Raw genomic sequence first — 20574 nt, forward strand, 5'->3', positions numbered from 1 at the left:
GCTAGTTTAGGCATTCGAAAATATAAAACATGTTCTAGATTGTTAAACAATTTTTATTTACTACATAGTTTAAAATGTATTCTTTCGTAGTTTGGATGTCTGTACAATGTTAAAAATAATAAAAATAAACATACAACACTGAAGTAGATGTGACCAAACTTTTGATTAGCACGGTATGTAATAATAAAATTAACCATTCAATCATATAATATGAGTAAAGTAATATTATATGCGCTTTATTATGTTTAATTATATGCGTCATCCCCCACATTCCGGTGGTGGGAAAATTGTTATGGTGCGTGTTGCAAAATCCTCTTCTGATTGATAGACAGTAGCGCGCGGTCCCACCGAGAATATGAAATACAGCGCAGCGATTGGTGCTCGCACAGCTGAACCTGGTTATCCCCTCTTATAACGCTTACTCCGCCAATAGACGTTGTAATAATACGTCGTTGTGGCTGTAGAGTTTTGTGTTAGTACATCTGCTCAGTAAATTAGCTTGCAATCCATTATCTATTAGGGCTGTGTGTTTTTTAACGTAAAGGAATGGCAGCCGTGAACAAGGATGACAGATTGACAGGTTCTCAAAGTTTTCTGTGTGTCGGGTTTGCAGGGATTTTTAGCAAAACCGTCACCTCGCCCCTTGAGGTGGTGAAAATTTTGAGCCAGGTGGGAACTTTTCACTGCAAACATGGCTTTATGCGCACCTTTCTTCTCATTTATCAGCGTGAAGGTTTTCGGGCATTTTGGAAAGGAAATTCGGTTTCCTGTCTGAGATTGTTCCCATATAGTGCCATACATCTGGGAACCTACAAAACGTGAGTCTTCATTTGGATTTATTATATTGTTATTATTGTAATGATCGCGTGTGCTACATTGCTTTAGTTGTCATTTGAAAAACATGAAGGATTTGATTGTATTGTAATGTTTTTCCTGTCTTTGGGATTTAGCTTTTAGCTAGCCTTCCTACACCACAGGTTTTTCCTTTCCGACATTAGCCATACTTCACTTAATACAGTGCTGCTAAACCGGATACTGTTATTTAACATTCTCTCTTTATACTTTGGGCCTCGTGTGTTTTTATAATTAATTAGGTCAGCAATTTTTTTTTTGTATATGTTAGCTGTAAAGTTTACTCCAGTTCAACGCGATATCATCACGCCTTTGCGCTAAGCCAATCACCGAGCAGGAAACCCGACACGTTCGATGACGTCATGACTGCTCGCCTCGGCACACCGAAAGGGCGGGTCCACACGTGGCTTTCAGAGAATCCTTGATTTAAATGTTATAGGCGTGTCCAAATAATCCCTAATGTACATGTAATCTTTAACATTTAAAGTTATCACTTTTTAGTCAAATTAATCTCCTGGTCCTGAAAGTCCGATGAGTTAATACACGAGCAGTGCATTCCACGTGTCGACACACAAACAAATACACACACACACACACACACACACACACACACACACACACACACACACACACACACATACATATACATATACATTTATATATATATATATATATATATATATATATATATATATATATATATATATATATATATATATAAATAAATAAAATTACTGTGTGTGTGTAATTAATATATATATATATATATGACATACATACATACTGTGTATATATATAACACTGTCCTCTTCAGCAGTTTAAGAATGTCATTAGTTCCAGGAAATAAGGCTGTAACTCGAGCTGCTTACACATCATCAGTGTTATAGATTAGCGCTCTGTAGGACACAAATTATATTTATAACTGTACAGATATTTTCTATATGCTATACTCGAATAAGGACCGTTTGCCAATAAGAAACGTTGCATTATATCAAACATTGTATAAAAATTAAAGCTGCTATGGTTTGTCATTTATGATTTAGTATTGAACAAATAAATAAATAGAAATCATGACTATGATCTCTAATGCAGTTTTATTTTCAAAATTCTAGTCTAGGGAAACTTATAGTACAAAGAGAAACATTACAATTTATTTCATTATGGAATTCAAAGCCTAAAACAGCCATGCTGTGGCCTCTAATGAGATACATTGGCGTGAAAGTGTTTGCCCCCTTCCTGATTTCTTATGTTTTCATGTTTGTCACATTTAAATTTTTCAGATCCTTAAACGAATTTTGGTAAAATACTGTATAACACAAGTGATCACAACATGCAGTTTTTAAAATGAAGGTTTTTATTATTGAGGGAAAACCAAACCCAAAACTACATGGCCCTGTGTGAAAGTGTTTGCCCCCTGAACCTAATAACTGGTTGTACCACCATTAGCAGCAACAACTGCAATCAAGCGTTTGCATTAGTTTGCAATGAGTCTGTTACAGAGCTGTGGAGGAATTTTGCTCCACTCATCGATGCAGAAATGTTGTAATTCAGCCACAGGGTTTTCAAGCATGAACTGCCTTTTTAAGGTCATGCCACAGCATCTTAATAGGATTCAGGTCAGGACTTTGACTGGGCCACTCCAAAGTCTTAATTTTTTAACGACTTTGCAGATTGATGTAACATTGGGGAATTAAATAATGAACATTATGTTTTTGTATGCAAAGTTCTATGAAGTGCTTGGACACTGACAATCACTGTTTGTGAATTACTTTTTGTTTTATTATTATTGCTTTTGTTGTTGTGTCTTGAATGGATGTCAATATCAGCTGTGTTTGTTTAGATCATCCCTTACTATGGCCTGCTCTTCAGCTGCTTTGAGATGTGCAAGCAATTCTGTCTTTACCAAAATGGCTACACCGTGTCTCCATTGAGCTATAAACTCAAACCAGGAGTGGACCAAAGCCTGGGCCCAGAAGAACTGCAAGAGTTTAAGCGCTACCTGAGAAACCGACAGATACAGGCCCAAAGTTCATCAATGGGTAATCGTTGGCAAACCTAATCATATTATAATCAAATACCTATAAGAAAGAGAGAGAAAAACGAGGAGTTTTTCTATTTTATTGTGTAAAAAAGAACACTGTTTGCTGAAGCACTTTCTCTGGTGTTGACATTTCTGCTTAAACTATACAACCACTTTTAAATATACTCAAACAGATTAATACACTTGAATTCACCTGAAGTTCTGTTCAATACATGTAAGAAAGAACATTTGGTTCTAAAGTGCAAGTTACAACACTTTTACTGCTTTGAATGACACTGCTGACACACAATGGTATGCACAAAGTGTTCTGTATGGTCGATGCTGGGTAAATATTGAAGGTATTTAGTAAACAGTATGGACATCCTGAGAATTGATCTCGTGCGACCTTTTGTAGATCCTTTGTAACAGTACTCATTGCTAAAAGTTAAGAAATGTATTATTACATTAATTTATGTATTTAGTATGCCATGTAACAGATAATGATTTTATGCTTTAATGGAAACACAACCCTATTTCCTTCGATACCTCATAAATACCTGAGAGTGGTAAATAACACTGTGACATCTTTCAGACAGTATTAATCAATATTAATATTGTATCAATATTACTGTGGTGGAAAAACAGGTGCTGGTTTTTTTTTTTAAATGTCTGAGACATATATCACTGGCCAGTTAAGTGACTCTCAGGATAGACTATTTCAGTGCCTTCAAACAATTCATGAATGCAATTACTTTTGTTATTTTAAATGTACTTCTTATTTATGTGCAATAAAGGTTTGTTTTTTTTTTTTTTTACAAAAAAATACAAAAAAATTTGTAAAATCATGTTTTATTTATTACAATGAATAATTGTAAATGCTGTGGTATGAAACATTTTATTTCTGTTTATACATTAAACTCATCTATAGTCCTTGCTGGCTTGCATTTTTGCTTGCAAATTGTTATTGTTTTATGTTTCACACTTGTAGTAAACACCTTTCATAAAGTACAGGGGTTAAGTACCTCTCAAAGTTGCATGGGGTCCAAAGAATGACCATTATGTAAATACATTGATATTTTCAATCTTTTGGAATAAGCAGAGTTGCATCGGATGTATAAATAAGATGCGCTGTATGTATTCCTTCAATAATACTGCTGTTTCAACATGAGTAAAATCGGAATGTTGAATTTTTAATAGGCCTACTTAGCTCAAATACAGTATAGTTTAAAGAAATAATAGAGTTCATGTATTTGTTATTTACACTCAGCCTAATATTACAATTAATTAGTGTCAGATACTTTTATATGTATTTATGTTTAGCCGACAATTTCTGCCTCTGCTGATAAAGATAACACAATTATGAAGACTTTGGCAAACAAAGAGGGCAAATTTGCTTATTGACCCTTTCACTTTTCTTTCACTGATCAATGATTAAGTCTGACACTGATCTGCCAGGGATACAAGCAATATAAGGCAAAGTGGTGTAGAAACTAGTTTGACCTTAGGGACAATATAAGCACAGCTTTTACCTCACCCTTAAAAAACAACCAGAGAGTCAACTTCTCTATTCAAACCCACATATGAGGGATACTCTTACTCTGTTTCAAAGCACTTCATAACACACACACACACACACACACACACACACACACACACAAAAGCTGTAATAGCATCTACACCAATTCTGTCCTTTAATCAGAACATTATGCTAAGATATTACACTACCTTTTAAATAATTTATCAGCTATCTGACTATGGTTTAAGAGTTCTGAGGTAGTGTTTTAAAGCATCTAGAATATCCAGTTTTTAATGTAAACCAATGGACACAGGCTTAATAATACATGCATTTCAACAAACACTTCCTATATACTACAAATGTGTTTTTAGTTCTTGATTACAGTACAGTTACAGTATCGTTAATAACCTTTGGCAGAAAAATGTATTAATTTTATTAAACTATAAAGAGTTTGACCTTGACCGGTAGTTTTATTACATGCTGCAGCCTCAAAGCCACAACTAAAAACGAGTGGGTAAAAGAGTACAGATAATATTTTAATCTTTTAAAAACTGATTTCAACAACTGCATTCCTAGAATCAGGGAGAACATTTCGCACCTCAACCTCGTGACTTCCGCCTGTATCCGTCCTTTTATAATTTACATAAACTCCGCCTTGGTTCCGAGAAACCAATCAGGACGCAGATTCTCGGTTCGCTTTTTGTCTCGCGAGCGTAGCGGTTTAAAGTCTGTTCGCAACTTTTCATTCGGCCATTTCGTCCCAGCCGGCATACCGCGCGTTTAGTCCTGCGCCTGAGCGGGATTTTGTCTCCTTGAAACGACACCCCAGTAACATCGTCTAACAATGAATGAAACCGCAGTTTCTTTTGCCAAGGACTTCCTTGCCGGTGGTATTGCTGCCGCCATCTCCAAAACAGCTGTCGCCCCCATCGAAAGAGTAAAACTACTTCTTCAGGTAAGATGGATCAAATTTACGAGAAGAAATGAGATTGGATTAATGAACCGCTACAGTGTTCCGGAAGTCGTAGCCGGTTAGGGGAATTATAGCATTCTGTATAGTTTGATTACTTTATTAGATCTATAATAATACTATAACTTAACAGACGTAAAAGAAGATGAAGTAAATTTAACGTGTAGCGTACAAATAGCTGATCGCTAGTTAGCGCAGGGAGGCTAATTCTGAATATCGCAAAATAATCGTATCAGTAAAAGAAATGCCGGAATTCGGATCTTTTAAACCGGTATCTGAGGATTCGTGGGAGAAAAATGATGACGTGGTTTTTGAGAGAGCTGGCGGGCGAGTTATAGCGAGCGATGTATCGTGACCTTAGCGCTTACAACTCCAGGAACAATTAACCGCTCTAACGCAAGGCCTCTCCAAGTGAACGGAAAGCTAGCGAGCTAACCTAGCCGAGTGGCTAGCTCCAACGAGGCTCAACATATTAGTCATCTGGAAGCCCTTCTTGCGCTCTAGTGTATTATCTCCGGCCCTCCGCCATTACTCCCCTCAGTTTAACAGATTTATTTTGCGTTTAGTATAAAGTTTTGTTATATTGTACCATTTTCCATTTTGCTTAACAATCGCAAACTATTAGTATTTTAGATTAATTAAATAGAATAAGCATCTGGTGCTTCGTTTTTTTTCTTGGCCCAAGGTCGTAGCAAGGGGGGACTTCTGAGGTATTCGTGGCATCCGCTCCGGTCAGATTTGGACTCGTTTCTTTTTGGAAGGAAAATATCCAGCATTAATAGTTAAAAGAACCGTGATTTAGTGGAAGGTTGTATTCAGATCTATTTGTTAGCCGGCTCGCTAAAGGTCTGGTCATTGTGTCTCATTGATTATAAAAGAACTCAAAGAAGTGATCAGTACAAATGTACATTGTGATGTGAGTTTCTCAATGACCTGAGTAATGTTTGTGGTGTATTTAACGTTGTTTAACTCATTATGTAACTTGTATGCCTTTGCAGGTTCAACATGCCAGCAAACAAATCACAGTCGATAAGCAGTACAAGGGTATTATGGACTGTGTCGTCCGCATTCCCAAGGAGCAGGGGTTCCTGTCGTTCTGGAGAGGCAACTTGGCCAATGTCATCAGATATTTCCCCACTCAGGCCCTAAACTTTGCTTTCAAGGACAAGTACAAGAAGGTCTTTCTGGATGGTGTTGACAAGCACACCCAGTTCTGGAGGTACTTTGCTGGTAACTTGGCCTCTGGTGGTGCTGCTGGTGCCACCTCCCTCTGTTTCGTCTACCCTCTCGACTTTGCCAGAACCCGTCTGGCAGCAGATGTTGGCAAAGCCGGAGCAGGGAGAGAGTTCACAGGTTTGGGCAACTGCTTAGTGAAAATCTTCAAGTCTGATGGCCTCAAGGGTCTGTACCAGGGCTTCAATGTTTCTGTGCAGGGTATCATCATCTACAGAGCAGCTTACTTTGGCATCTATGACACCGCTAAGGGTAAGTTAATTGTTAGTGTAGGGATAATGATTAGACTATTAATTTTTGTTTATTAATTGACTTGTTGTTTTCTTCTGCAGGAATGTTGCCAGATCCCAAGAACACTCACATTATTGTGAGCTGGATGATTGCTCAGACTGTAACTGCTGTTGCTGGTCTTGCATCCTACCCCTTCGACACAGTGCGTCGTCGTATGATGATGCAGTCCGGACGCAAAGGAGGTATGCATAATAGTGCCTATGTGCGAAATTTTTGTGCCCAGTTCTGTTTGTACATTTTGTATGGAGAGTAATGTACTATTTATTTTGCATTGCAGCTGATATCATGTACAGTGGTACAATTGACTGCTGGAAGAAGATTGCCCGTGATGAGGGTAGCAAGGCCTTCTTCAAGGGAGCTTGGTCTAATGTTCTCCGAGGCATGGGTGGTGCCTTTGTGCTTGTCCTGTACGACGAATTAAAGAAAGTAATCTAAATGTTTGACCATCAGTGTTTGGGTGTCAATGTAAAATTTGTACATTTGCAAGGACTCAAATTCCGCCTTATTTATAGGGACCAACTAGTATATCAGTACTAGTTGTACTGTGGGAATAGTTTTGTGCTTTTACTTTGGCACTTTGTTTTCCCCCTCATCATGCCATTCCTGGAACAAGCCACGCCAGTTAATAGAACCTGTGTCGTCATCCAGTCTGTTTGATGCAATTCAATAAAGACCAACTTAAACTTCAATCTTACATTTGTGTTGGAATTTATTTAATCCTTTTTCAAGGCTGATCCACTGTTGGTTTTAATTACTTGTGTTTAGTGACCTTACTATTCACAGGCAGGCTGTACTTCCAGAGTTTCAAATTCCAGTCTGACTTCCAGTTGTATTTGTGGGTCTTGGCCAAGAACAGCTGATAGTAACATAATATCTGGGTGGCGCTTGAGTCATTTATACCAACAGGGAAACACCACTGGCTCTGCATTTCTACCTAAATCACCTTACCCTTAAAGAGAATTCCATTCTGTACATTTATCTTGTCAGGTGAACTTTCTTTGACACACATGCTTATTTTTGGCATCTTTGTTACAGCAGACTAAAGTATGCTTTGCTCCTTTTCTTAAATTAAAAATGTAATTCTGCAATCTGGCTTTTTTTTTTTTTTTCCCCAGGTTTAAATAAAATGGGATCAAAGGTTCAACTTATGGCCTGATGAGTTAACTATATAGATATGATATGGAATCCTCTCTGTTTTAATTGAACTGTAACTACAAGGTCAAAGAACACATTACTGCCCACTTACAGATCAAAGGTTGTTACTTCCAGGGTTTTTTTATTTATTTATTTTTTTATTTTATAAACACCACATAAGTTCCCCTACCGGCATTGTAATGGCAATAGCAAGATGAGAATTTTAGCTTTTATTGTCTGATATTTAGGTATGTATTAGCAACTTGGAAAATCTTTGGCAGTTCATCCAATTTGTGGGGCAGCAAAATTTACCAGTGTTCTAAAATAAATAATAAAATCAACTGCAAATCTATTGCCTTGTAGGACCTACAGGAAGCTGGTCACCACTGATGATAAACTATTGCATTCTTTTGTGGTGCTTTTCCACACTTGTTCCTCAACTTCTTTTAGTAGTTTGTTTAGACATTGCACCATTGTCTTGTTGTGTGATGTTTCTCCTAATTACACTGGATGCATTTCTCTGTAAATTGGCAGATTCTGTAGACTTCTGAATTAATTTTGTTAATGTTGTTATGAGTTACTTCTATAAAAATGATAGAGCCCTTTTGAGATAGTCATGCAAGCTCATTACTACCTACACAGCGCTTGGCCAATGAGCTTGTGTGTTTCGGACCATAAGCAGATGCTCTCTTTCACCACACTTTGACCTTTCCAACACTTTAGTAGAGGTAATTATTATTATTTTTTTTAGATCTAAACTATCATTGGACATCTGTATTTGTTTTTGTATTCCAATCTTGTATCTTTTTAATGCTGATGTGTGGTTAGCATATTGTGTGTTAGCCTCTATATTTGTGGTCTCGAAATCTTTTGAAAAATGCAGGTTGTTGATGTCACCACCTTGTTTTGGAATTTCCTTCACAGCTGTGACATTTTTTGGCAAACCTGTTTGCAGCCTGTGGGGTCCTTCTTGTTCAGACCAGTTGCTGTACTGGTTATGCCCAATGCATATGCAAGATATTTGAATGTTTTTTCCTTTTTTCTTAGTTTGAAAATGACTCGCTTTTTACTAGAAAACCCCAGGCTTCAGACCAAGAGTAGAAATTCAAAGCTCGTAATTGTTTAAGCAGGCAGTGAAACGGCACGCCTGAGAAACAAGAAACACCTGTCAGTCACCTGCTCCAATATTTTTTGATCGTTTAAAAAAAAAAGGTGGGTCTAAAACCAAATATGTCTGGTTCTAGATATGTATGTCAGCAAATGAAAGCTGTTATCAGACCTCTGAGCTTCATTTGCTACTCGATCTATTCTGATTGCAGGGCAAAAATGTGATTTCTGTAGTCAGGAAATTAACTCTCATCAATCCAATTGTCCGCGTTTGGGTGGATTTTATAATGTTCTCATCGCCATCGTGTGGTCATTATTAGTATCACAGTCCAACTCTACTTAGACTTTTTCCTGATTTTTAAAGTTGCGCTTTTCCGGAAGTGTTTTTATAGAGAGCGTTACGTCCGAAGTGGAGCAGCTGTGAATGTATGAAAAGAAAGCCCAAAGAAGAAAATGTATCTCTGGCGTTGTGTGTTTGCTGTCGTTTTTGGCTTGGTATGGTATTTTTCAGAGTTCGGATGCTTTTTGGTCCAGGTGGGTTGCTGTGCTCTGTGTTTGAGTTTATTTACTCTTGGACAATGTAACAACGTGAAATGTGAAAGCAGCAGCCAAACGGACTGTGCCCCGAATGAAGATGTATCTCAGGTATTTGAGCTTAATAAATACCTTTTTATTTATTTTTTAATTATTATTTTTTGTCAAAGTATGTTCTCCACATTAACTTTGAGAATAAGTGTATTTATTATCTACATAAGGTACATCACATCTACACTCAGGGCGGTAAGGGAAATAAGAAAAGCTTATGAGAATGCACATAAAGATTAAGTATTTCTACTTAATACTTATTTTAAGTACTTCCCACCTCTGACAGAAAGACTAAGAGAATATATGCAAATATAACTTCATACACTCTCAATTTTCCTTGGGCAGTCTAATTATATTAGAACTGATTACTTTTACCTCAAGTTGAATTCAGGACTTCACCTATTATAATACTGTCTAATTGAAAGTTCACGTTATAACTGTAATAATAATGTTATAACTGATTTTATTACAGCAGGAATTTGTGACTGGCCATTTACTTGGCAGTGATGAGCCAGATACAGCAGTCCAAACTGTTGAAAAAGCAGCTCACCATTCACAGTACCCAAATATCCAGAGGTCAATTCAGCACAGTAAGTCTTAACTTTTGCTTTTGTTTTCTCAAAAGTACCGAATGAGTCATAGACATTACTATTTTGACTCTTGTAAGACTCTTTGGCTGCTCATAATAATAATCTATTATAAACATTTACATATTATAATGCCCAGTTTGTTCAGTAAGGTAAGCTTTTTAAAATTGTGGCTATATGTGTTTTGTAGTGTTTAACTGTGCCTACAATGAACTGGTCCTGCCATGGAGCTCTTCTCCAGAACTTGGAGACAGTCACCCCCTACGTGCAGCATTGCTCACTGATTTCAACTTTGTCATGCATGAGATCATTTGCAAGGCCAAGGACATGGATCTCCCACGTATTACTCTTGGCTGCATTCAGCTCATTAGCCAGCACCTTCACAACACCAAGCAAACAGATGGGTAAACATGCATCTCTATAGTGGTTCAAAATGTAGTACAAATTACTTGGTGTGCATTAGCACACATTCACATTCTTATATGCATGTCACTGTTTTTACTTCTCTGTTTTCTCTGTTACATTCTCTGTTCCTGAAGAGGTTAGTGTTAGTTGCAACTTACTGTTACAAAGCGTGCAAACCATCATTGCTTCACTTTTTCTTCTTAAATGCACCGCAAATGTTGATGCAGACAATTCAAATGAAATTACTAGTTCTAAATATCTCTATATGGAGATACAGCTTGTGTTTACGACTCTGCTATTAATTTGTTCAGGTCCCCAGCCTTCAGTTCTATTGCTGAAGAGATTGCTGTTATCAGAGGCTTCTGTGAGGCCCTCATACACAACCTTTTACCAAAACACCTCTGGGAAACAAAGGTGTACTACTGTGTCCTACAAGAAATTCTGGTAACAAAAGGTTAGTGCTGTTTCCTTGCATGCACACTGTTGATTCCACCAATGGTGTTGGTCAAGAACATTCCACATAGCATATGTAGCATTACAAAATACGAACATATATAGGGATGCAACAACTTATCGATGTAATTCGTTGTCAACGAATGCTGTTCTCGATGAGTTGGGCTGCTCAAGTTATGGGTTAGAGTGACGAAAAGATAACACACTCGCCTGCAAAAATGGCGGTCAAAAAGCACTGTCCATCGCTTCGCTCTCAATGAAAATCTCCAGCTCCGCCTCCTGTTTTAGTAAATGCCACTGTCTCTAAACCATACAACATAGCAGGTCTCACCACAGTCCTATAATTTTTCCATTTCAAATCTTGCAGCTACTCTTCTATCACAAATCACTCCTGCCACTCTTCTCCACCCACTCCACCCTGCCTGCACTCTTTTCTTCACTTCTCTAACACTTTTCATTACTTTGCACTGTTGACCCTCATCCACCTTCACCACCTCTTTACCCCGCAACCGCACCACTCCACTGCCCTCCCTCTCACTCACACACATGTACTTGGCCTTACTCCTACTGATTTTCATTCCTCTTCTCTCCAGCACATACCTCCACCTCTCCAGACACATTTCAACTTGCTCCCTACTCTCGCCACAAATAACAATATCATCCGCAAACATCATAGTCCACTACCCATAACTTCATGGTGTGAATGATTAACTTTATTCCCCTGTAGTTACTGCAGGTCTGCACATCTCCCTTATTCTTAAAGATCAGTACCAGCACACTCCTTCTCCATTTCTTAGGCATCCTCTCACCTTACAGAATCTTGTTAAACAATGTTGTTAAAAACTCCACTGCCATCTCTCCTGAACATCTCCATGCTTCTTCCGGTATGGCATCTGGGCCAACCGACTTTCCACTCTTCATCCTCTTAATCGCTGCTCTCACTTCCCTACTTACTAATCCTATCCACATCCTGCTTCTCCATCTATACATCATCCAACCTTCTCTCTCTCTCTCTCATTTTCCTTATTGATCAGCTGCTCAAAATACTCCCTCCATCTTTTCAACACACTCTTCTCACTAGTCAACACATTTCCATCTGCATCTTTTATTGCTATAACTTGTAGCACATCCTTCCCAGCTCATTCCCTCTGCCTCGCCAATCAGTACAAATTATTTTCCTCCTTTCTTAATGTCCAACTTCTCATACAGCTGCCATCCTACCGACCACCATCCGATGTTGTCTAGCTACACTGTCCCCTGCCAACATTTTACAGTCTCCAATCTTTTTCAGGTTGTATCTCCTTCATAGAATATAGTTCACCTGTGCACCTTCCTCCACTTATATAAGCTATGCTCCTTCTTCTTCTTAAAATATGTATTTACTACTGCCATTTCCATTTTTTTTAAAGCAAAATCTACCACCATCTGCTTCTACATTTCTCTCCTAAAGGCCATACATATCCATCACACCTGTTCCCTTCACAAACATGCCCAGTGAAGTCCACTTTGATCACCAATTGTTCATTCCTAGGTACACTCTCCAACACTTCATCTTACTCACTCCAGAATTTTTCCTTTTCCTCCATCTCACAACCCACCTGCGGAGCATAAGCACTGATTACATTTATTATCATCATCCCTTCAAATTCCAACTTCATGTTCATCACCCTATCAGAAACTCCACTAAACCTCCACTACACTCTTACTGTACTCTTCCTTCAGTATCACCTCTACACCATGGCCTTACTCCCATTTCACTTGGTCTCCTGAACACACAACATACTGTATCTAGCTTTCTCCGCTCCATCATACCAGCTACCGTTCTCACTTTACCAGTCATTGTACCAACATTTAAAATGCCAACTCTAAACTCCACTCTCTTGAACTTCTCCTTTCCCTGCTTTCTCTGTAGACGACTTTCTCCTCTCCTTCTTCTCCTTTGTCCAATAGTAGCCCAATTTCCACTGGTACCCTGTTGGGAAACAATACCTATGGCAGTTGTTTGTATGAAATTTAGTTTTGTGATCTGCATGTTTGATTTGCCACGTTTTACTTTGGATTCACTTCCTAATGCAACCCTCCTCAGTTTAACCAGGCTTGGGACTAAGAGTGCACTGGCTTGTGCAACCATAATGGTTGTGTTTAGTGTGCAAACGATAGTATTCATTTGTTATTCTGTTAATTATTATTTATTTTATATTAATGTATATGTCAAAATAAAATGGTTAAAGGACCTCTATGGCAGTAAAACAGAATTTTATTTTAATTAATCAATATATATGTTGACCATTAACATGATTAAACATGTTGACAATACTGTAAGTGAATTTACAATCATTAGATGTACATATATCAATTAAATGAAACTAGGAAGTTGCATACAAAATAAAAGGTAAAACAAATAATGAATTGTATTAATACAATTTAACAAAAACAATGGAAAAATAGACATTATTAATAGACATCATAACTTATAAATAAAGAGAAATAAAAAAATATTGCCTGTTCCAAACATTTACAATCTTTGTTTATTATACACTCTTGTATGTTACTAGTAAGATTTTTTTCCCTTATAAAGTATGTTTTCATTTTAATGGTGATGGGAGTTAAATTATTTTACTAAATAGAATTATTATTATTAATTTTTACTCCATGTTGGTTTTTACTTTTCTTTTTTTGTTGATGAATAGCAATGGCATTGGTGGAAATGCTTTCTAATCCAGACAGCTTGAACCAGCTTATCATTTCTCAGCTGGAACAAATGCCTTCAGAAAACAAGATGAAGGAAGTACATGTTCCAGATAAAGACATTCCTTTTTCGAAGGGTAGTGAGAACAGTGATGTGTACGTTTCATAACCATTATGATGATTGTCTGTTTATTTATGTTCTATTATTTATTACCAGACATTGTTTTTTAATTGAGTAAATATAAGTTGATTTCTTTTTTGCAGTCTTCCAGCTGAAACAGAGGAACATCTATCTAAAGGAATCAAAGCTAAAAAAAAAGGTGATACATTTTTTATTATAAATTCATATTTAGAAAAATATAGGCTTGGACCCATGGGATAATAAATGCACTCTTTTTGGGAATTACTATTCACACTGTTCCTTATTTATCATTATCTAGGCAACATACTGAAACAAGGGTTTTCCAAGATCTTCAAAGAAATAAGGCCTAAGCGATTCAAAAGAAAGAAGGTGGAGAAAAACATAATAGAAATACTAATTCGCCATCCTGCATCAATAGAGTGTGATGGTGAAAACAATAAAGATGACTCCAGCTTTGACTCTGTGAGGGAAAAAATAAACCTTAATACTAATAAAAAAATAACCTGATTGATATTTGGGCTACTCATGTGTCATTTCTTTTTATGCTATTTTTGCTAGCATGATGTGGAAAGTCTTACATATTCCATTCAAGAGGAGAGGATGGAATTTAAGCTAACCTATGAGATGTGGAGGGTCGGTGAATGGTCAGTAACTGTCACAAGTGTAAGTCACTTTTTAATATATATTTTTTTATATCCGTACTGTACTTGCAGATGTATATGAATATATATTGTTTGGGTGGTGAATCATTTTCAGCACTATGGTGATAGTGAAGGTCAAGTTATTTAACACAGTGTGCACTTACTGGCAATTGGTGACTTTTTCTGCATCAGTACAATGACACATTAAACTTTGTGTACAAAAAGCATTCCATCGAAAGCATACTGCATGTTTCATATCTACTGTTCAGAGCGAGAGAGAGAGGGAGACAGAGAGAGATGCTGTTCCTTTTCCCTGGCTAAGAAAATGAAATGTACATACAAATTGTTGGTTTTATGCTAATTAACCACAAAGGTCCTCCTAGGTACAAATGGAAGAAAACGAATTGTGTTTCATCATTCACTTGGAAGAAAGCGACGATCCTGAGAACCTCCACTGGGATGTGAAAAAGAACCAGTCAAACATAAAACAGTTTTATGATCAGTTCAAGGTGAGAAATGCATATGGTTTGTAAAACAATGCTGCTGTTTTTCATTTGGGAGTTGTACCAGTTGGAACTCTTTTTAACCGATTGAATATATTTTTAGGAAATAGGAGAACTGCCTTCCTTATTGACAATAGTGGAGAAGCCAAATAATGAGTGGAATAAAGAGGAAACAAGAGGCATATTGGAAAAGTCCTTACAAGTAAGCTTTACAAATGATGGAATAATAATAAAAAGCCTTCTATTAAACAACACATCATTCACATCTACCTTTTTAATTAATTAGGAGCTAGTGAAAAAATCTAAGCTTGGTAAATCTGAGCTTGTGTTCAATTTTCTTGGTCCAATGAACTGGATATTACACGAAGAAGAGCATAAAGGAGGGATGTGGGATCTTTTGAAGGGGATTGCATTCTTCCTCGCTCCTAGTAAAGATGATGATGAGGTAAATATGTGGACCAAATGACAGGCTATGTGTTACTCTACAGACTATAAAAATAATTTATCTTGATATGGTGAAATAATGTGTGAACCATTGAACCAACACACAACAATTAATGTAGAAAAAAAAACCCACCTGAAATTGGAACAACTCCTACATTAGTGTCATTGGATACAACAACTGTGTTTTCTGAGCTTTTATTGTGCACTTTTTATATTATGATAAGGCAAATTGCAGAGTGAAGTGATGAAAAGAGTGATGTGATGTGATGAAAATTTGTTTCTTTATATCAATAGAAGCGAACAGAATTTAAATGTTAGATTCTCAGTAGTTGATGTTAGCCATAAGTAGTGTAAATAGAAGTGTTCTCCCCTAAAATCATGTTTGCTTATGTTGTTTGTAATTGTAATGCATATAGACGTGTTTGCCATTAAAAAATTTTTTTTGTATATATTAATTTAGGAAAAAAAAAAAATACAGCATTATTTATTGTGTAGGGTGGCATAATGGCACGTCATGGTTAGCATTGCCCCCTCAAAGCTCCAATATTCATTCATGATTGTTAACTTTGTCAAGTTTTGTAAGGATCTCCTAAACAGGACAGGATTTTTTTAGCTTTTTAGAATTGTTTAAAAATGTCTTTCCTTTATTGGTTTGCCACTGATAATGTGCAAACTCTCATTTGATTTCCTAGGTTAGTAACTTTAAAGAAGATGAGACGCAACATGAAGACACACATGAGCCCACACCTCAATCTGACCTGGATACTACAATTTCAGTGTGTGCAGCTTCTATAGAGGAACAAGACAAAGAAAATGAAGATGGGTCGTTGGAAGAAGACGGAGAACCTTCACACAAACCTGAGCAAAATTCCACAGATGAGAGTGCAAAACAACACGTCGACAAGATGTGTGTTGTTTCTCATGTCTGTGATCAACCTGAAGTGACTTCTGTTGAAATTCAAAGTGTTGCTGTAAATATAGCTCAATATGCCAAGATGAATTACCCTAAATTCGAACTTAATGTTAAAGAACAGGCTTCATCCCCTAGCTCATCTGAAAGCGATGAGGAAAGCTCAGGCCATTGCACAAATGATGCTGTTTCTGGCTGCAAGTATAATGGAAATAAAAGCAAGGAGGAAAATCTCTGTCACAGAAAATCAAAAGAAACTGATAAACCTAAAAGGAAGGAGATTGTATCTCATCCCGAAGAAGAGACATCGAGTCAGCCAGAAGGGGAGACAAAAATGCCCAACGATTCGAAAGAACCTGAGGCCAGTAAAGTGATATTTGATTTGCTGAAGGAACTTTCTGGTAGGTTAAGAATAAATGTCTTTTTACAATTTAACAACTTGTACATCATTGAGTTGTGTCTAATAAGCTGTTATACATTTACTAGAACTATAGAGCATTTCAATCCTGAACTTCCCCACCCAGCAAACATTTTCTTATGGGATTGATTAATCCAATGGGACCAGTCAAACAGGGGAATAAGTATAAGAAATCAGTAATAACTATTAATGATAAAGTATACATTTATATAATAAAGTATGACACACACACACACACACACACACACACACACACACACACACACACACAATTACTTGACCCCACTTTGAGAACTATGTTTCACACGCTTCAGTAGTGGTCAGTTTTCCCAGGATTGTACCAAAGTCCTGAAAGAGGCCGTACATTATAATATTTTTCTTTCTTGTTTTCTAATGATCATGACTACATTTTCTTGTGATCTTGACATAACATTGTTTCTTTGTGATAAGTACAAGCCTTGCTGTTCCTATTGTTTTAGAGGGGACTTTATTGGCGATGAAAATTAAATCAATTTACCTTTAAATAAAATGTTCTTTCCACAGGAAATTCATACACCGTTAAATTAATGAAGGCTGTTGTCACACCATTCACACCACTGATAAATAAGTAAGTTTTTTTTTTATTTCAATGTCACCTTTTATTTCAAGCTTTACATAAATATACCTGACTGTCACCCACTTTCTCCATTTTGGAAAGTACACAAAACATAATTTCACAAAGTACAAAAAAGTTCATGTAAATGCCTAATATACTTTTATACACCACACAGCAAAATGAAAGTAATTCACTTTTAACCAAAGGAAATATGTATATATTTTTTTATCTTAACTTTCGACCTAAGAGTTTTTGAACTTCTAGAAAATCTTTTACTTTTGCTCCTTAGGAAAGTGAAGGCTTTTTTAAAAAAGATAAATCCATCAGAAGCTCAGATTGCCATCTACATCGATGGCCTTTGTAATAACATATGGCCTGATGGGGATGTACCACAACCTAGAATTCAAAGCAGTGACAAGAATGAGACCAAGCAGAAAGCACTGCAGCTCATGACTGAAAAGTGTATGTATAGCTATATTTAATGCAATATTCTCAAATTTTCTGATTTTAACTTGTTAACATTTCTATTTCATGGTTTAATAGTTGCAGGCTTTGCAATTAACAAAGCCAATGTGGAAAGCAATTTCAAGATCTTTCAAAATGAAGAAGAAAACAAGAAGCTGGTTTATGTGAGTGATGATATACATGCTTCAACACTACATCAATTTATTTTTTACAGCTTTCTAATTTTCATTATTTCTGTTTTTAGATGTTGCTGATTTATCTATTGAGAAAGTTCTTGCCTGGAGAACCTTGTTTTAATGTGATGGCTAAGCTAAATGTGAAGCCTACTATTTAATATAGTTTAATATAGGTTTACATATTTATTGGATACCATGTCCTATTTTATAGAAATAATTTATGTTTTTAAAATCACTTTCAAGTCAAAAAGAAAATACCTCATTTTAAGAGCTTTGTTCTGCTTTGTATCTGGTAGCTCTAGGACATGGACTCAACACTTTATAGTTACTTGTTAAAGATATTTGGCATTTAAAATATATTGCACATTGTGGATTGGTCATCCAACTTCAGTTACGGCTTCATCTGAGACGGGGACACAGTGCCTGGAACATTGGGTGCAAAACACTTTTAATAAGATGCCAGTCCATTTCAGGGCACCATGCCGAACATACTCACACAGTAATTAACACCCAGGTAGGATTTAGATTAGCCAGTCCACCTACATGCTTAACCCAGCAGAAACATATCAGTGAACTGAACTTGGAATTGAACATTGCACATTTATGTTTATTATTGCACAGAAAGAAATGTTATATATGTAAGAATGTACAGTCAGATATAAAAAATATTTGGACATTGATACAGTTGACAAAGTAAATGTAATTTGAATAGTTTTTATTTTAACTGTCTATAACATTACATTTATATTTAATGACATTAAGGATATTTACATTCAATACAAATTCTTGGAAACAGTGTTAGAATTAAGAATTGTTTTACACTTGGTTTCCCATTTTTAGGTGACCAACTGTATTTTGGCAAATTAACATGATCATAAATCAATTGTAAATGCTACATAAATGTAAATGGAGAGAGTGTTAGAGAAGTGAAGAAAATAGTGCAGGCAGGGTGGAGTGGGTGGAGAAGGTGGAGAAGAGTGATAGCAGGAGTGATTTGTGATAAGGGTATCTGCAAGAGTGAAAGGAAAAGTTTATAGGACTGTGGTGAGACCTGCGGTGCTGTATGGTTGAGAGACAGTGGCATTGAGTAAAAGACAGGAGGGGGAGCTTGAAGTAGCAGAGCTGAAGATGTTGAGTTTTGAACATCTTCAGGACATGGACAGGACTAGAAAAGAGTTTATTACAGCGCATGTAGGACGTTTTGGAGACAAGGTGAGGGAGGTGAGATTGAGATGGTTTGGACATGTGCAGAGGAGAGACATGGGGTATATCGTTAGGAGAATGCTGAGGATGGAGCCACCAGGAAGGAGGAAAAGAGGAAGGCCAAGGAGGTGGTTTATGGATGTGATGAGGGAAGACATGTAGGTAGTTGGTGTGAAAGAGGCAGATGTAGAGGACAGAAGCGTATGGAGATGCTGTGGCGACCCCTAATGGGAGAAGCCAAAAGAAGAAGTTGTAAATGCTTTGTTGTTAGTTACTTGCTTAAGTCTGGAACCCATAGATGTCACCAGATATTTCTTGGCTTATGTTGTCTCTCTCTGCCAGGCTTATTTTTTGGGCATTTTGGCTTCAGCCTTGACCATTGCAGGACATTGGCTTTAAAAAGTGTGGCATTCATAGAATGCATTGGCTTATCATCCAATGAGTTTTAATTCTTTTGGGTGAATTTGAACAGGCAACATACACTTCAGAATGCATTCAGCTGCTATTGTCAGTAGTTACATTTATAATAAATACAAGTGAATCACTTCCATTGACAGCTATCATGAGCTAACCCTAACCCAGCCTAATGAGTGTTCACTGGCAGTGACAGCTTTTGGGGCTTCATACTGAGACTTAACAGTAATTAGTTTAATATCTTAAAGTCTGCACTTGTAGATTATATTCTTTGTTTAATTTAAACACCAGTAGTGTTTAGACAGTGAAATGCATTTCGTCATTGTCCAAATAATTATGCACCTGATGATACTAAATATGTATTATAGCGACTTATGCTTGTTAAATACCGTGATCCAATTTGTCAGCTCAACCGTAATTAAAACATGTTCCTTAATTGTACAAATTGCTTGTTTTTTTTATTGTCTCGTATCATCTGTTTCCAATTATATGTTATACTTTTCTTTTCGGCTTCTCCCGTTAGGGGTCGCCACAGCGGATCCTCCGCACGTTTGATTTGGCACATGTTTTACGCTGGATGCCCTTCCTAACGCAACCCTCCCCAATTTATCCGGGCTTGGGACCGGCACTAAGAGTGGCTGGGGATGGTTCCCTGACCGGGAATCGAACCCGGGTCGCAGCGGTGGGAGCGCTGCATCTTAACCACTAGACCACCAGGGGACTTCCAGAATAGCTTGGCTTCCATTCAAAGCTTAAAAAAAATAAAAAATAATTATATATATATATATATATATATATATATATATATATATATATATATAT

At 36.9% G+C, this 20574-nt stretch overlaps 3 protein-coding genes across 3 annotated transcripts; all 3 read left to right on the top strand.

Annotated features, from left to right (window-relative positions):
* Positions 1 to 381: 381 nt before the first annotated feature.
* On the top strand, positions 382 to 3802 carry slc25a43 (solute carrier family 25 member 43). The gene is made up of 3 exons (XM_083561766.1): positions 382 to 818; positions 1124 to 1247; positions 2693 to 3802. Exons 1-3 carry the CDS (start codon positions 547 to 549, stop codon positions 2909 to 2911), a joined length of 615 nt encoding a protein of 204 aa, XP_083417892.1. The 5' UTR covers positions 382 to 546; the 3' UTR covers positions 2912 to 3802.
* A 1322-nt stretch (positions 3803 to 5124) lies between these two features.
* Positions 5125 to 7576, top strand: slc25a5 (solute carrier family 25 member 5). Its single transcript, XM_083559721.1, has 4 exons — positions 5125 to 5343; positions 6357 to 6843; positions 6924 to 7064; positions 7160 to 7576. The coding sequence occupies exons 1-4, from the start codon at positions 5233 to 5235 to the stop codon at positions 7315 to 7317; spliced, it is 897 nt and encodes a 298-aa protein (XP_083415847.1). The 5' UTR covers positions 5125 to 5232; the 3' UTR covers positions 7318 to 7576.
* Positions 7577 to 9179: 1603 nt separating this feature from the next.
* LOC310736746 (uncharacterized protein) lies at positions 9180 to 20197 on the top strand. The gene is made up of 16 exons (XM_083560508.1): positions 9180 to 9768; positions 10181 to 10298; positions 10486 to 10699; positions 11012 to 11154; positions 13844 to 13997; positions 14106 to 14161; positions 14282 to 14445; positions 14542 to 14646; positions 15008 to 15133; positions 15231 to 15329; positions 15414 to 15572; positions 16264 to 16882; positions 17443 to 17506; positions 17784 to 17956; positions 18038 to 18123; positions 18204 to 20197. Exons 1-16 carry the CDS (start codon positions 9577 to 9579, stop codon positions 18291 to 18293), a joined length of 2562 nt encoding a protein of 853 aa, XP_083416634.1. The 5' UTR covers positions 9180 to 9576; the 3' UTR covers positions 18294 to 20197.
* The last annotated feature ends 377 nt before the right edge of the window (positions 20198 to 20574 follow it).

This window comes from Silurus aristotelis, assembly GCF_946808225.1.
Source record: "Silurus aristotelis genome assembly, chromosome: 14".
NCBI lineage: Eukaryota > Metazoa > Chordata > Actinopteri > Siluriformes > Siluridae > Silurus > Silurus aristotelis.

Bases quoted from the DNA above. Each gene is read 5' to 3' on its own strand.
- slc25a43 (XM_083561766.1), top strand. From the start codon at position 547: ATGGCAGCCGTGAACAAGGATGACAGATTGACAGGTTCTCAAAGTTTT. The intron at 819-1,123 runs GTGAGTCTTCAT...TGTATATGTTAG, and splicing joins CATCTGGGAACCTACAAAAC to CTGTAAAGTTTACTCCAGTT. The intron at 1,248-2,692 runs GTCCACACGTGG...GTGTTTGTTTAG, and splicing joins TCGGCACACCGAAAGGGCGG to ATCATCCCTTACTATGGCCT.
- slc25a5 (XM_083559721.1), top strand. From the start codon at position 5,233: ATGAATGAAACCGCAGTTTCTTTTGCCAAGGACTTCCTTGCCGGTGGT. The intron at 6,844-6,923 runs GTAAGTTAATTG...TTTCTTCTGCAG, and splicing joins CATCTATGACACCGCTAAGG to GAATGTTGCCAGATCCCAAG. The intron at 7,065-7,159 runs GTATGCATAATA...TTTGCATTGCAG, and splicing joins GCAGTCCGGACGCAAAGGAG to CTGATATCATGTACAGTGGT.
- LOC310736746 (XM_083560508.1), top strand. From the start codon at position 9,577: ATGTATCTCTGGCGTTGTGTGTTTGCTGTCGTTTTTGGCTTGGTATGG. The intron at 14,446-14,541 runs GTGAGGGAAAAA...TATTTTTGCTAG, and splicing joins ATGACTCCAGCTTTGACTCT to CATGATGTGGAAAGTCTTAC. The intron at 14,647-15,007 runs GTAAGTCACTTT...AGGTCCTCCTAG, and splicing joins GGTCAGTAACTGTCACAAGT to GTACAAATGGAAGAAAACGA.